The 15,532-nt window shown below is 34.1% G+C and overlaps 1 protein-coding gene across 1 annotated transcript in view; it reads right to left on the bottom strand.

Moving 5' to 3' along the window:
* LOC129227861 (peroxidase-like) overlaps positions 1 to 15,532 on the bottom strand; it is a 78,810-nt gene that overhangs the window by 17,772 nt on the left and 45,506 nt on the right. The window contains exons 6-7 of the mRNA XM_054862480.1: positions 5,215 to 5,379; positions 1,183 to 1,385 (exon numbers count right to left, since the gene is read on the bottom strand). Of these exons, the coding sequence (XP_054718455.1) occupies positions 1,183 to 1,385; positions 5,215 to 5,379 (368 nt within the window). The remainder of the gene's footprint in view (positions 1 to 1,182; positions 1,386 to 5,214; positions 5,380 to 15,532) is intronic.

Below are 15,532 nucleotides of genomic sequence, written 5' to 3'. Positions count from 1 at the left end.
TTCCTAGAAGCGAAATCAGCGAGCTTTGGCGTCGCTACTCGGCGTGACGCTGAAATCCAAGTTGACACGTAGCGTATAATCCGTAGATAATGTACCGTTGTGGATGTGTTAAAAATATTGTATGTTCATAATTGTAATTGTGATGCGGATTGTATAATACTTCACGATTTTTATCATTCGTCTTCAGACGAATCTATTGAAAAACCAGTTGCAAACGAGATGAATCGGGGTTGCTAAAATACAGCATTATAGAAGCAAGTCTTCTCAATGAAGCATCGTTGATTGTTTACACTTTTGTAAAATTATTGTAAAAATATTTTTTTTAATAAAATCACCGATTTTTGCAATTTGCTGAGTGCCAACAATAGTGAGACGAATTTTTACCGCAAATGTGGATTACGGGTCGAAAAATGCATGATATTTATGAATATAAAGCAAAATTAGTCGTTAAATTTTCTATAAATCTGTTTGATAACTAAAGAACAGTATACCTCATAATATGAGCAGCATTTATGTGAAGCACATTTATATATAAAGTATATTCAACGATTCTTTACTAGAAAATCGCCCATCAAGGTATGACGGGCGAAAAATACTTCATCGTTTGAGTGAAGCAACTTCCTAATGGAGGTGGATCGTTGAAATTTCAGGTCGTATGATTTTGAGCAATTGTTCCTTTCTGGCAAAATACTCGAGGTCGAAGTACATAAACTGTTTTTGGTGCCAAAAATTAGCAACAGTTAAAAAAAAAATGAATCTCGGCTATTGTTTGGTAAAAATGTATAAAAATTTCAGCAAACATTCTCAATTGTAAAGTAATTCATGTTTATAAATAACTTCATTGCTGGTAACGTCAGAGCATTACTCGATCAGTGATTTTTGTTTGTATTTTAATATATGAGGATGAAATGAGTAATTACACCATTTAAATGGAGAAGAGGACCACTGAAAATTGAACTCTGTTTAAGTAGGGCTACTTTTTCTGCGATATTTTTACAGCCGGAGTGTATAGAGTGACATCAAATGTTTTAAACAAAATAATTTCTTTTTGAAAATAACAAGGTTTTTAAATTTAAAAGTATTGCATCTGAAAGTGAACTGGAGGGATGTTTATAATGTTACTACAGTCAATTGCTATTTTATTAATTGTTTTTAGGAAGTGGGATATCTAATGTCCCTTACTCGTAAGCTTCTTTGAGATTATCGGCTCTTCTCGCGTCCATAATATCATACAAATCATCCCAATCTTCCACCAGAGGTAGTCCGCAAACTTCCCTCCACTTGGTGTAACCTGGCAAACCGTGATCTCTTCCTCTCTGGAGGCCAACAGCTGACAGATCGTGGCCATAATCCAGCCCAGGTGGTTGGAAGAGATGATCACGAACCTAGAAGAAACAGTTGGAAGTAAAAGGCTTTTATGGGGTTAGGTGGCCATAATGTCTAGAAATTTCTACAATTATTTTTAAATCTTTGATTTCTCCTGCATTATTACTTAAAAATATGTGTGCACACTGCACACTGTACTGGAATCCCAATGTTAATATCAACAAACGTTTCAAGATTTAAAGCAGCATCAAACAAATAAAAGGATTTAAGATTGTCTTACTACTATTATATATGCGAAAGTTTGTCTGTATGAATGTATGGATGTTTGTTACTCTATCACGCAAAAACTACTGAATGGATTTTGATGAAACTTTACAATAATATAGCTTATGCATCAGAATAACACATAGGGTAGTTTTCGTCCCATTATGGGGGGCAAACCCCTTAGGGGGGCAATAAAACACATTTTTCGTATAAATTCTCTAATATGGGGACGAAAAAATACTTGCACATATTAACATTATATGTCCATCGAAAGCTCTGATTTTTCTGCTGAAGATGGCACCTGTTCGAAATTTCTAAGTAGAATAAAAAACGAGTTATGAGCTTTTTAGTTCCATGTTCGAAGGCTTTCCTTAACTCAATACAATATTTAGTGTATCATCTCAACTCCCTGTCGATAACGACTATTGTTGTATTGTTGACTATCTTTGCTTTTCGTGACTGTTCAAGGCTTTTCTCAAGTCAAATCTTGAAGTAAGATTTTTGCATAAGATTGGCAAATAATACATGGATTTGGCTGATTTCTTTCCATTTTAATGCAACTTTGAGGCAATTAATGGTTTTTTTTATTTATTTGAATTGACTGGGTATTTAATCGATCAGCTGGAATCTAGCCAAACTTTTTTTGTGGAATCATTTCAATAGCTAAGGCATTTGGCATTTTTTTTCAACTGTCGCTGTTTTTGAAGCTAAAGACTACGCAATACTGTTTCTCGGTTTTCACCATGTAACCAAATATCGCCATTTCTTTAATATTTCTTTCTTTAAATTTATTAACACGTAAAATAATTCGCCAACTAATTCGCAAATTCATAAACAGCGCAAAAACTTCCATTACTTTGTCTTTGCACACAATTTCAAACAATTGCCAAATTTTTACTGTTTATTGGAAACATTTCGGGTAGCATCATTGTTGACCCTATTTTGGGACGATTTCTACGGTAAGAAGTTACACATTATACAATAATTTAGATTGCCGGTGTAGCGCTGGATATTATGTATTTGATGGAGATCGGGATTATAAGGGAACTGTTTCACTTTATTTAAGAATAGTTGACCTCACTCGAATTGGATTTTTTGGGAATTACTCAAACTGACTTCTTTACAACTCCTGAACGTTTTCGTGATTTATTTTTTGTGATTTTTGTGTTTCTTCTCAGTTTTGCCAACATTTCATTTACTCCCTTTCCCCCTAATTTTCAGTTTTAATCATACCTTTTGATACATTTAAGGGGGCAGGCAATTTGAAATGTCGGCGAAACTAGAGACAAATTATGTTTTGGTAACTATTTGACCTCTGCCTGTAATGACCATTTTGAATCAATTGAAAAAAAAAAACTACATCAACGTGAGCGAAGCCGCGGGCAAAAGCTAGTAAGATAATATATTTCCGCAATTCTTCTTTAAAACGCGCGCGAGCTGATGTGTGCATCACATGACTTCCTTTTACTCCAATTTAATGATAATAGTTATAGATGCCTTGGAGTAAGCAGAGAAACACTTTAAATATTTTTGCCCCAAGTTTCTTGTGAACTTAAGCAAAAAAAAAAAACATATCATACAGGTTATTTTCCCCAGTATTGGACATTTTAATGGGACTCAATGGTTAACTCTCTAAATATCGCCAATAGTGGCCAAAATGAGACCAATTTTATTTTTTTCAAAAAAAAAAAAGCAATTTTTTGATGCCAAGTTGGCGAAAACACTTGGCGACTAAAAGATTGGCGATATATTGCCAAGTGTTTGCCAAGATATAACACCACTTGAGTTTGCATTGATATTAACAATGATTTCCCCCCCAAAAGGTGTAAAAGACCCCCTTAGGAACATCCGAATGCAACCAAAAAGAGAGGTGCACAACTAGACCCCACTAGAAGTCTATGTACCGAATTTCAACTGTCTAGGACATACCGTTTTTGAGTTATGCGAGATAAATACGTACATACGTACGTACATACAGACGTCACGAGAAAACTCGCTATAATTAATTCGGAGGTCGCCAAAATGGACATTTCGGGTGTCTATACGTTCTTAGACACATATCCACGTGTGGTCGGGTTGGAAAAAACTCAACATTCATTCGGGGGGCGAGCAAAATGGAAATTAAGGCCTATTTTTGGGTCAAAATTTTTCCGGGAATACAATACTTCCTTTACTTTGTAAAAGGAAGTACAAATGTGTGCATACTACACTAAACATTTGTAAAACTGCAAGTATTGCACTTGAAACTGTTTTTCCAATCGCAGCTTCGCGACAAAGTTATCCATGGAAAAAAAAAAAAAAACAACGACAACAGCTTCACAGAATTTAACAATTACATAACGTTAAGAACAAAGTCAATATTTATGAAAACAGTTCATTTTTCAACGCTTATTATCACAGAAAACGTATATCCATATCATCACTTAAACGTTATAATTGGTATCTTTCATGTTGCCTCACTTTTACAGTAATAAGAATCTGATGTTTGGAATTAAACGCAGATAAAATATCTAGCTTGAATCTACTTCTTACTTCCTTTTGCAAAAAAGGAAGTATTGTATTCGCGAAAAAATTTTCACTCAAAAATCGATCGTAATTTCCATTTTGCCCGAATGAATGTTAAGTTTTTTTTTCGACTCGACCACATGTGGATAAGTGCCTAAGAACGTGTAGACACGCGAAATATCCTTTTTGACGATTCCCGAGTTAGTTACAGCGAGTTTTCTCGTGACGTCTGTATGTACATATGTAGGTATGTGCGTATGTATGTCGCATAACTCAAGAATGGTATGTCCTAGAAAGTTGAAATTTGGTACATAGACTCCTAGTGGGTTCTAGTTGTGCACCTCCCCTTTTGGTTGTATTTGAGTGTTTCTAAGGGGTCTTTCGCCCCCTTTTGGGGGGACATCATTGTTAATTTGGATGTAAACTCAAGTGGTGTTACAATTTGGCGGACACTTGGCAATATGTCGCCAAGTTTTGTCGCCAACTTGGCGACAAATTTGGGGAATTTTTTTTTTAAAATCTGGTTTCAATTTGGCCACTGTAGGTGATATTTAGAGAATTAACTATTGAATCAAATTAAAATTGCCAATAATGTGTAAATAACATTAAATTGGTTTAAAAGGAAGTCATGTGATTTAATTAGCTCGTTTTTTAACTAGATTTCGGATTCAATGGAAACTTTTATTGAAAATGCTGCATTCATATACTTTATGGATCAAAAGAGAGGGCCGCTTTGTCTAGTGGTCTGAGAAGTTTGACTGCAATGGAGAGGTTCCGGGTTCGAATCCCGGCTCGGGCATGGATGTACTTTCTCTCTCCTGTCCTCGTCCTTTCTTTGTGTGAATGTGTTGTTATGAATGGTTGTCTATCCTAGACTTGGTGACAAAATTGGCGATTTTCTTTTTATTTTTTTAAAATCTGGTTTCATTTTGGCCACTGTTGGTGATATTTAGAGAGTAAACTGTTGAATCACATTAAAATTGCCAATAATGGGAAAATTACATTAAATTAGAGTAAAAGGAAGTCATGTGAGCCACACATTAGCTCGTTTACTCTACAAAACAATTTACTTATTATAACGATTTACTTAAAAACAATTAAATATTGAAAACAATTTACCTCTGGCGTGATGTAGCTGTCAACTGAATGTGTTCTTTTCAGAGCAGCACCGCGCAACAACAGATCAAGTCCATTGTGGTATAGGAGTTGAGGATTGAAGTATGTTTCGTGCAATGGAATCTGACCTTCTTCACTATATCCATCTCCATAAAGCTTCAACTCATCCTATTAAAAATAAACAAACAATAATTAATTTTCAGGATGTAAAACTAAAATAATACTTTGCACACGACCAGAAAGAATCAAATATCGTACAAATATGGATAATTAGCTTTCAGGCAATAATACAAAGCATTGAGTCATAGATGATGTACAGAATAGTCGTTAACTGAAATTTACACTGTTTTAGGCTAGAAGATGGTCAGGTTCAACACACGTCGTGGTTAAAATAAGAGGGACGTAAAGATATCCTAAAATGTTTTCGAATAATTGAAGGTTTTGTAAAAATATTTGCGCGCAAATCTGGACAAAGTAAATTTTAATGTTTCGGGTTAGATTTGTATCCAAACATAGGTAAATTTTATTTATTATTAAGTATCAACTTTTATTGAAAGTAACGTGTAGACTTTTAAGGAGACCAAGACGAAAAAAAAATCAAAAAATCGATTTTTTATTTTAAAAAATAAGAGATTTCTCCCTTTCCAAAAATATATAATTTATATGTTTCCGGTAGACAGAAACTCGCAAAATACTAAGATTAAAACATATGATAATAAGGGAAACTTCAAGGGTCGAAAATATTTTCGCCAGTTTTCTCGAAATGTTCTTTTTTGATTCTCAGGTATACTTTGCAGAATTCTACTATTAATATATGTTTGAAATTTGGCACAATTCTTTATAGTACCCACATGCTTCTAGTTTACCTAAAAGTAATCTGAAACCTAAAAATTTTAGAAATTTGGTTGATTATTTTTTGTAAAAACCCGTTTTGATGATGAAAATTTTGAACATTTTTAAATGTTCAACTCTAAATTTTTTTAAAAAAAGTTCAATAATTAAAAATAAATTAAAATGAGGTTAGCAACATTAATAGCATTATATTTAAAGATAAATATAACATTTCAATTTAAAATTTTATGTCATTTGTGAAAAAAGTGTACCTAACTGTACATCGATTATTTTGTTCTCGAAAAACTAGATCTTAGTTCAGGCAATGTTTGAAAGCATTTTTCAACAAGTGAAAGTTTTAATAACACTAACATGCTCTTAATAGCAGCCAAAAGCACCAGAAAAATTTAACTTTTAAATAATAATTTTGTAAAAAGATAGGCAGGTTTGAAAAGTAACCGTTTTTCTTTAATTTGTCGGGTAGAGAACGTCTTGGTCCCCCTAAAGTTTCTAGCTCACACCCCTGTCACTCTACATTTTCTGAAGAAAGTCAAATGCATGCATGAACTGTGTGGCGTACCCTCAGAGAGCACATTACCCAACTCCCCCCCCCCCCCCCGAGCCCCGAACCTGGAGGTCCTTTTGGTTCAGCAATGAAGTACTGGGTTAGCATCAGAAAGGTCCTTGGATCAAATCTCACCAAAGACACATCGCTCACTCTGCTATCGACATCCGTACGCCACAGACTGCTATGACCAAGTGATGGTCCTCTTAGCAGAAAAATATTCTGGCTCACTGTCAAAAATGAAACGCTCAATTTTGACGATTCGGCTATCCTCGAGCACTATTTCGTTATTTTCGACGATCCTTTCGTCACCGAATCACGTGATATTTGACGAAACCAGAAATCTCAAATTTTTGACGAAATTATTTCGTCCCAATTTCGTCATATTGCAGTGCATTCTGGGAATTTTCGTTTCAGTCTTGTACTTGCTCGTTAAATTATCTTACGGAAATTATCCTACAGGATTCATAAAAAAAGGTTAGTATTTATTGAAATTTGTATGTGCAATGTGCCTTCTTTTTGTATTGTTAGATTTTTGTTTAGTGTTGTGTTTATTGTTGTATTTAAAACACATTAAAATTGAAAACGAACGGTTCGATTAGGTTTAGAATTCTGTGTGTTGTTAACTTTGAGTCACCTCCACGTTAGGCTTAGCTAGCGTTATTTTTTTTTATTTGAAAAAGAGAATATTGGTTTGTTGACATTTATTTCCAAAAACGTACTTCCTTTATTTCGTTAAAAAAATTACAAACATGACTAAAGAATTTGTACGAATTTAAACTTAAAAAAAAAAAAAAAAAAAAAAAAAAAAAAAAAAAAAAAAAAAAAACACTCCACCGTAGCTAAACTAACACAAATGATATACAGCGCTTTTATAAATGGCATAGAACTTTGAAGCTTTTAATTTCAACGTGGAATATATTACATGGTTATGTGTTTTCATTCTTCTCCATGAATTTTACAAAAATAATTCTGTTAAACGAAGTGTATTTTTTAGTTTAATAGTTCAAATTTGTTTCATTTCGCATTTTTATTTTCTTAAAAAAATACTATGTACCAATCCCCCAGTAAGTATTGATATTTTTTCTTCTTCCACTCTACATTTAATGTTTTTTTCAATATAATAATTTATACAGTAGTTCCCAAAAGTGTTCGCAAACTTATCATTTTCAATGAAATATTGCTATACCCATTAGTAAAAATTAATATTTTGGAATGGGTAAACAATATTACAAAACTTCATGAAATATTTAAGAAGCAAAATAAAATTGATTTTGAAGAAATTAATAATCAAAAAGTATCAAGAACTTTATAACACAAAAGTGTTCGTAGAAAATATTTTAAAATAATTGTTTAGCAATCTTTGAATAAAATCGATGAAACTCGAGGGGAAAAAAAACGCTTGATGCAATAAAAAATAAATGCAAACCGTTTATATCAGCTTTTGGATCCGAAATGATACCGTCTTTTATTTTGTTAAGCTCGTAGACAAGACTTTTAAATGCTTATCCCATGTTGTTTATATAATCTCTTTCCCTGCAGCAGATGTTTCTAGCAATAAGTGCTTATGTTCATTATTTGTGGAGCCCTTTTTTTTTTACTTGCATAAAACATGAAGTAAAGTAAATATCAATTTAATACAAATCATTTTAAGATAGAGAAAATATTAATTTCCATAAAGAACTCTATCTTTGTGCTTGATATTTCAGCAGAATATTTTCAATATTTTTTAAAAAAATTCCGCAAATTAAAATAAATTATTGAAAGTAGAGTTTTAATGTTTAACCTCGATTTAAAAAGAAAAGATAGTATAGCAGCATGTTTGAAAATTGTAATAACAATAATAAGCATTTTTTGTTTATTTTCCCACTTCATACACTAAATTTATAGGTTTTTCTATGTCAGTTTGTGTTACATGATTTGTCATAATTATGAATTTTTCCATTATACATAGTTTCTACAGCTGAAATAAATGCAGCATTAATTTTATTGCCATATTTGCCGCCTGAAGGTATTGTCAACAAAAAGTGAGAAATCCCGGTCTACATTAAATCAGACTAAGAAGCATTTTATAGATGAACTTCCAATAAATCCAAATTTTTTGTTGGAGCTGTGATTTTGCTGGATACAAAGTAAAATGTCTGAAAATTTAACCGAACTTCAATTGAAAAATTGAAAGGATAATGAAAATATATGAAAAATTAAAAGGATAATGAAAATATATGAAAAATTAAAAGGATAATGAAAATATATGAAAAATTAAAAGGATAATGAAAATATATGATAAGAAGTAACAAGCTTTGCTTGTTTGCACCACACTGGTCCCTATTTTCATTATAAATCTTTGGAAAAAAAAATCCATTGATATCAGTCAATTAGTTCTCAAGACACAAACAAACAAGGAAATGCACTTTGTTATTGGGTTTCCCCTATCTTTGGCAGCTCTTCTCCCTTGGCGTTTTTTTTTTTTTATTTACTGCGTGAAAATTGCATATTTTAAAAATCAAATATGCTTAGTTAAAAGGTAATACTCCCTTCGTCTCCGTCCCAAACTAGTAAGTAGAGCTACGTTTGAATATTTTTGTACTAGTGATTGATTCTCATGATTTTATGATTTTGTTCGAATATTTTTTAAAGATTTCAAGGTACTATACTATCAATTAAAAACTTTACTTGGCAAGTATTCCCTCTTAAAATCATTACCAGCTGAGTTAAAAAAATCCGAAGTACACAAAGCCCTTAAGCTACGCCCCATTTTGTAAGTACTCTACCCCCAGTATAGCAGAAAAATCAGTTTTTTTTTCCTACTAAATCCCTATCCATCAGCTAGAAGGTAGCTCTATGTAATTATTAGTTAACTTATGAAATGGAGCTTGGCTTCGAGTGTTGGAGCCCTGGGTTTTTGACTCGAATTTGATAATGGTTTAAGGAGGTAAAGCTCGGTAAGTAAATGTTGTTTATTGATAACATAGCACAATAAAATCTCTGAAAAAAGTGCAAATAAAATCATAATCACCAGTTTCAGTACTACTTACTTCATAAGTACTTTATTGGAACTAATTTGAGTAGGGGGAGAGAGTACTTCAGAAAACATTCGTGAAGAAAACGGAACACGAAAATCGAAAAAAAAAAAAAAAAGAAAAACGGTGTATTTTGGCTATCGGTTAAAATAAAAAATAAATTTAAAAAAAATCACAGATCAACAATTTTCGCACTTTTGATTTTTTTATAGCTCAAAAAAATGAAAATTCACGACTTGATGTGCAAAAGAATTAACTCGTTTAATGGCTAAATAATGCTGATTCTCGATAAATTGAAGAAACTCTAATTCTAGAATATTATTCAGAAATTAATTTCAGAAACTAACTGAGAGTCTATCTGCCTAAATAAAAATTTTGTTCATCCGCTGTAAAAATAACTCATTCTTGCAATCTGCTTGAAAAAAAGCTGTCAGCATTGAAATCATCATATATTTTGTAAAATATGAAAATTAAATCATATGCTTTTCAAAGTCACAAGCGAATCGTAGCTTTTTAACTTAAGGGAAAAAAAAAAAAAAAAAACTCAGATTTTGAAAGATATCGTGAAAACATGTTTTATTTCAGAAATAAACTGATGAATTTAATCGTAAAACTTTCCTCGAAATAGAAAAAAGATCCATGTGCATGAGGGCATACACCTATGGACTTAAACCTTTACTTATTATGTTATATATTCTCTTTCTAAAACTTTTTTTAGGATGGATCCAACATCACGGAGATAATTGGAACAAGGACAGACGAAGACTTTTTCATAATTATAACAATATTCTAAATGTTCGTATATTATACATTGATTTCATGTTACACATGTTTGGAAATAAAAATAAAAACTTAGGGGTGAAAAGCAAAGGTATATTTTTATAATTATTTAACAAACATTACACTAAATTAATTTTACCGAAAGATTTATTTCACATCTGCATTTTTTTAAGATTTATATTTTCAAATACCTTTTGCAATTTTGACAAAGAATTGTTTTCAAAGTATGAAGTATGAAATGCATGCAATAATAAAATTCCTGTATTAAAAAACAGGAATTTTATTATTGCATGCATTTCATGTGGCCAAATAAACATTCTACATACAAGCAAAATTAATAAAACAAATAATTAATTAGAAAAAGAAAAAGGTAAGCTTTTTCTTAAGATTATCTAATTTTATTTTCTGTATCTAATTTTAGAACAAATATGTACTAACTTAAAGTTGTCCAATTTATTGTACTTTTTCTTTGAAATTTGTGGTATAAGTTGGATAAAAATCTTTTTTTTTTTTTTTCTGAAATTTTTCATGCGATGCAATGAAGAAACTTCTCAGCAATTTTCTCCCGAGCATATATCGATCTAACTGTGCATAAAAGTGGCACATGATTTATTTTTCCAGAACCCAATGTCTGCTGAGGACGTAGCACTTTTATATTCCCAGTAGGGGCAGGGCGATGTAGGAATTTCAACATCGTGATGCATCGCCGTCCTTACATCGCGATGTAGCGATGTAGTTCAAACAGTTTGAAATATTCATTCCGCTTTAGGGGCACCCCCCCCTCCCCAATTAGGGGAGTTTTCCTTACAAAAATCCAGGCTTTTGTCAGATCTTTTTCTAATTTGGCACATAGGTTCTTTAATCACATGGGGTAGTACCCCATATGAATACTACCCCATGGGAAACTATCCTATGTGGATTTCCAGCATCAAAGGATATCTGGGCCGAATCTGGAAAAGATCCGACGAAAACTGGATTTTAATAAGGAAAACTCCTATGGGGTTTGCCACACATAGCGGGGCGAAAACTACACTATGAGAATGCCGAAACATCAAAAGACAAATGTACCAAATTTGGAACAGATCAGACAAAAACTGGGTTCTTTTAAGACCCCCCCCCCCCCACACACGTGGTTTCCCACTCCATAGCGGGACGAAGACGGGAATTTCCGAGCGTCAAAGGATATCTGTGACAATTTTGGAAAAGGCATGATAAAACTGGTTTTTTGTAAGATAACCCCTCATTTGGTGGTTGTCCCCCATAGCGGGGCGAAAACCACCCTATGGGAATTCCTGAGCATCAATTAACGAACCTCTATGCCAAATTTTGGAAAGATCCGACAAAAAATAAATTTTTTTTCAAGGAAAACCCCATCGGGGTTGCCCCCCCCCCCCACCCATACATTGACGAAAGCTAACCTCCGTGAATTCCTGAGCATCAAAGAACCTCTATGGCAAATTTAGAAAAGATCGGAATTTTTTTTTTTATATAAGGAGAACCCCCAATGCGGTGTTGCTCCCCAACCCCAAACATGGAGGGTTGAAAACTACCATGTGTGAATTCCCGAGCATCAGAGGACCTCTGTTCCAAATTTGGAAAAGATATGATAAAAACTGTTTTTCTATAAGAACCCCTCCCGTATGGGGGTTGCCCCCATAGCGGAAAGAAAACCACCCGATCGGAATTCCTGAGCATTAAATAACGAAACTCTGCCAAATTCGGAAAGATCCAACAAAAACTAGATTTTTTGTAGGAAAACTAACATAGGGGTTGCCCTCCCCCCCCCCCCATAGAAGACCGAAAACTACCCTGCGTGAATCCCCGTGCATCAAAGAGCCTATGTGTCAAATTTTGGAAAGATCCGACAAAAATTGGATTTTTTCAAAGATCCCCCCCATCGCCCCCCTCCCCTTATAAAGTGATGAAAACTACCCTGCGTGATTCTTGAGCATCTAAGAACCTCTGTGGCAAATTTAAAAAAGATCGGACAAAAACTTTTTTTTTAATACGGAGAACCCCCAATTGTGGGTTGTCTATCCCCCCCACCCCCCACATAGAGGGACATAAACGACCTTGTGTGAATTCCCGAGCCTCCAATAACGAACCTCTGTGCCAAATTTGGAAAATATCCGACAAAAATTAGATTTTTTGAAGGAAAACCCCCATTATGGGGGGGGGGGGTTGATTAGATATCATGGGGAGTTTAATCTGCAATGATTTGTTTTACCTTTTTTAAGAAGTTGTTTGTTTGCATTTTTACATAAATAAAAATTCGCTTGACATATTTTATGTGCCTCTTTTTTTAAACAATTACTTGTCTTTTTTTTGATGGGGGGGGGGGGGAGGGGGCTGCAGGCCCGTTGTTTCAATTTTTTCCCAAATATGACAAAGAGTCTGTACTCAATAAAAATTTTACAGAAAACGAACTAAAACAACGGCCAGTTATGTATAAAAACATGAATGTTCAAAAATCAAGACGGGAGGGGGGGTCAATTGACCCCCTGACCTCGTAAATGACGGGCCTGTGAAAGTGACTATACGTAATAAAGTGGGAAACTACGGTGGTAAGATTCTGAAGTTAGGATTTGATCACACGCACACGAATCTTATAAAATACAGTCGAACCTCGTTATAACGAACTTAAAGGGACCATTAAAATCGATTATGATAAAAAGTTGGTTCGCTTTATCCAAAAAACAATAAACAATAAGACAAAGATTGCAAAAAAGTTCATTGCAGCAGTTATTTGTTTTAAGCGTGTTCGAATTAACGAGGTTCGACTGTATTCTCAAAAAAAAAAAAAGAAAAAAAAAATAATGTGCTCAAAGAAAAAAAAAAAAGGGGAAATAAATTTTCTTAAAAATTTACGAAATTAACGTCCTCATATATGACGAAATTAATTTGACGAAACTAATGCTCTCAAAACTACGAAAATGATTGTTAATTTGACAAAACTAGAATGAAGAAATATTTTGTTACATTTGACGAAATTCGCATCCTCAAACCACTAACAAAAGCAGTTTCTTCAATTTGACGAAATGTTCGCTCGGAGCATATCCCTGGAAGTCGTTTCGTCAAAAACGAAGAAAATTTCGTCAAATTTGAAAGTCCATTTCTGAGAGTGCTGCTGATCTAATCAGTGGCCTGGAAATTGACTTACGTCATTGCCAGTGTCACCTGAACTGCAGTTTCAGTTAGCGCAGAATGTTCGTGTGCTCACAATGGGGTATATAAATATTTCAGTACTTTTTGCTGAAATAAAGAAACTACAAAAAGAGCCCAAATCCTTGCTAAATTCAATTCGCCAAGTTTTTGATGGACGCAACTATTATACTAATCCGCCCATATTATCCCTACCAGGTTAAAACCTAATACGCATCGGTAAGTGGTGGGGTAATGTAAGAAAAGTACCCTACCAGGTGTAGGATATGCTCTTCTTCGAGGATTTAGGACGGGTGGAAATCTCAAAGAGAAAAATCCCTCAGTTATTAATTTCTTTGAATGCAGATATGCTCTGTCGAGCCTCCGTGACTCTGTGGTAGAAACTTCGTCTTCTAAGCCGGAGATCGTGGGTTCGATTCTCCCCGGTGCTGTGGATCTTATTTCCTTGTCTTGTGTTGTAAATATTTCCTGTGTGTGTCTAGAGGCAAGTTGCCTTTTCCGCAATCCTCCATGTCGTCGCTAAAAAGACGAGTGGGCGTATCTCACTTTTAAGCATTTTACAGAAACCGATTTAAAGATTTTCAGTTTACTGTATTGCTTGGGAACCGCCACCACTGTGAGGAACTAATTGTTTTACTATTTATTGTAGAGATACGCCCGTTGGTCATATTATAAAATAGCCTTTGAACATTTCTGTGGTGGTCAAAACTCATTTTTCGATTTTCTTGAGATACGCCCATTCCCAGGTAGCATCAACTCATCGGATTTTGCTCGGCCGATCATCGACTCCTCCTAAACTCATCGCGTATTTCACGCTGATATCGTTGCGATCAGAATCCGAGAACGGTTTTCGATGAGCTGTTTTTTATCGGAAAACTATATCCTTACGATCAAATTTCCCGATGAAAATTTGCCGAGCTGCATTTTATCGGAAAAAGAGATCGTAACGATCAAATTTTCCGATGAAAATTTGCCTAGCTACATTTCATCGGAAAAAGAGATCGTAACGATCAAATTTTCCGATGAAAGTTTGCCGAGCGAAATTTCATCCGAAAAAAAGATCGTAACAATCAAATTTTCCGATGAAAATTTGCCGAGCGAAATTTCATCCGAAAAAGAGATCGTAACGATCAAATTTTCCGATGAAAATTTGCTGAGCTACATTTCATCGGAAAAAGAGATCTTAACGATCAAATTTTCGGATGAAAATTTGCCGAGCTACATTTCATCGGAAAAAGAGATCGTAACGATCAAATTTTCCGATGAAAATTTGCCGAGTTACATTTCATCGTAAAAGAGGTAGGTCGTTTAAATTTTCCGATAAAAGTTTTCCCAATCTAAAATTTTTGAAAATCTCCCAACTGTTAAAATAGGATAAGTTTTATTATTCGAATATCCGACTATTGATCAAACGTAAGGCTATACGGATCAACATTCAGGGTTGAGAATCGGAGGAAAAATGACTGAGACTTTGACTCCAAATCGGACTCCTGGATTTTGGAATAGTTCACCCCGATTTGCTGCAAAATCAATTCAACTTGAACTCCACAATAGGGAAGTATTCGATTTTATAATTTTATTTTTATATGATAGAGTAACATACATGAACATCATCTGCGAAAAAATTTTTACGATACGACTAATACTTTTTTTTAAAATAATTTTTTAAAGTTCACGCGCGAGTGACGTCATTTGCTTGTAAGTCCTTTGACTGACGTCACTGCCGCGCTGCGAGGCGGCGGGGTTGGCTAGGACAAAGAAGTGCTTGGCGAGCTTTGGGGGAAGGCGCGGGAAAACAAGAGCCTTCTAACAGCAGCGCGCATAAAAGGCTAGTGAAAATCCTTTGCTGTCTGTAGGGTTTAATGCATTCTGCGATTGTTTTTAATTTGATTTTCTTTGTCATGGCTAGTAAATCAATTACAAGTATTGCTTCGTTCCTGGATGCGTATCTACATCTAAAAAA

Source organism: Uloborus diversus, chromosome 8 (assembly GCF_026930045.1).
Source record: "Uloborus diversus isolate 005 chromosome 8, Udiv.v.3.1, whole genome shotgun sequence".
In the NCBI taxonomy this organism is placed as follows: domain Eukaryota; kingdom Metazoa; phylum Arthropoda; class Arachnida; order Araneae; family Uloboridae; genus Uloborus; species Uloborus diversus.
This window is presented reverse-complemented; position numbering and strand designations above follow the sequence as displayed.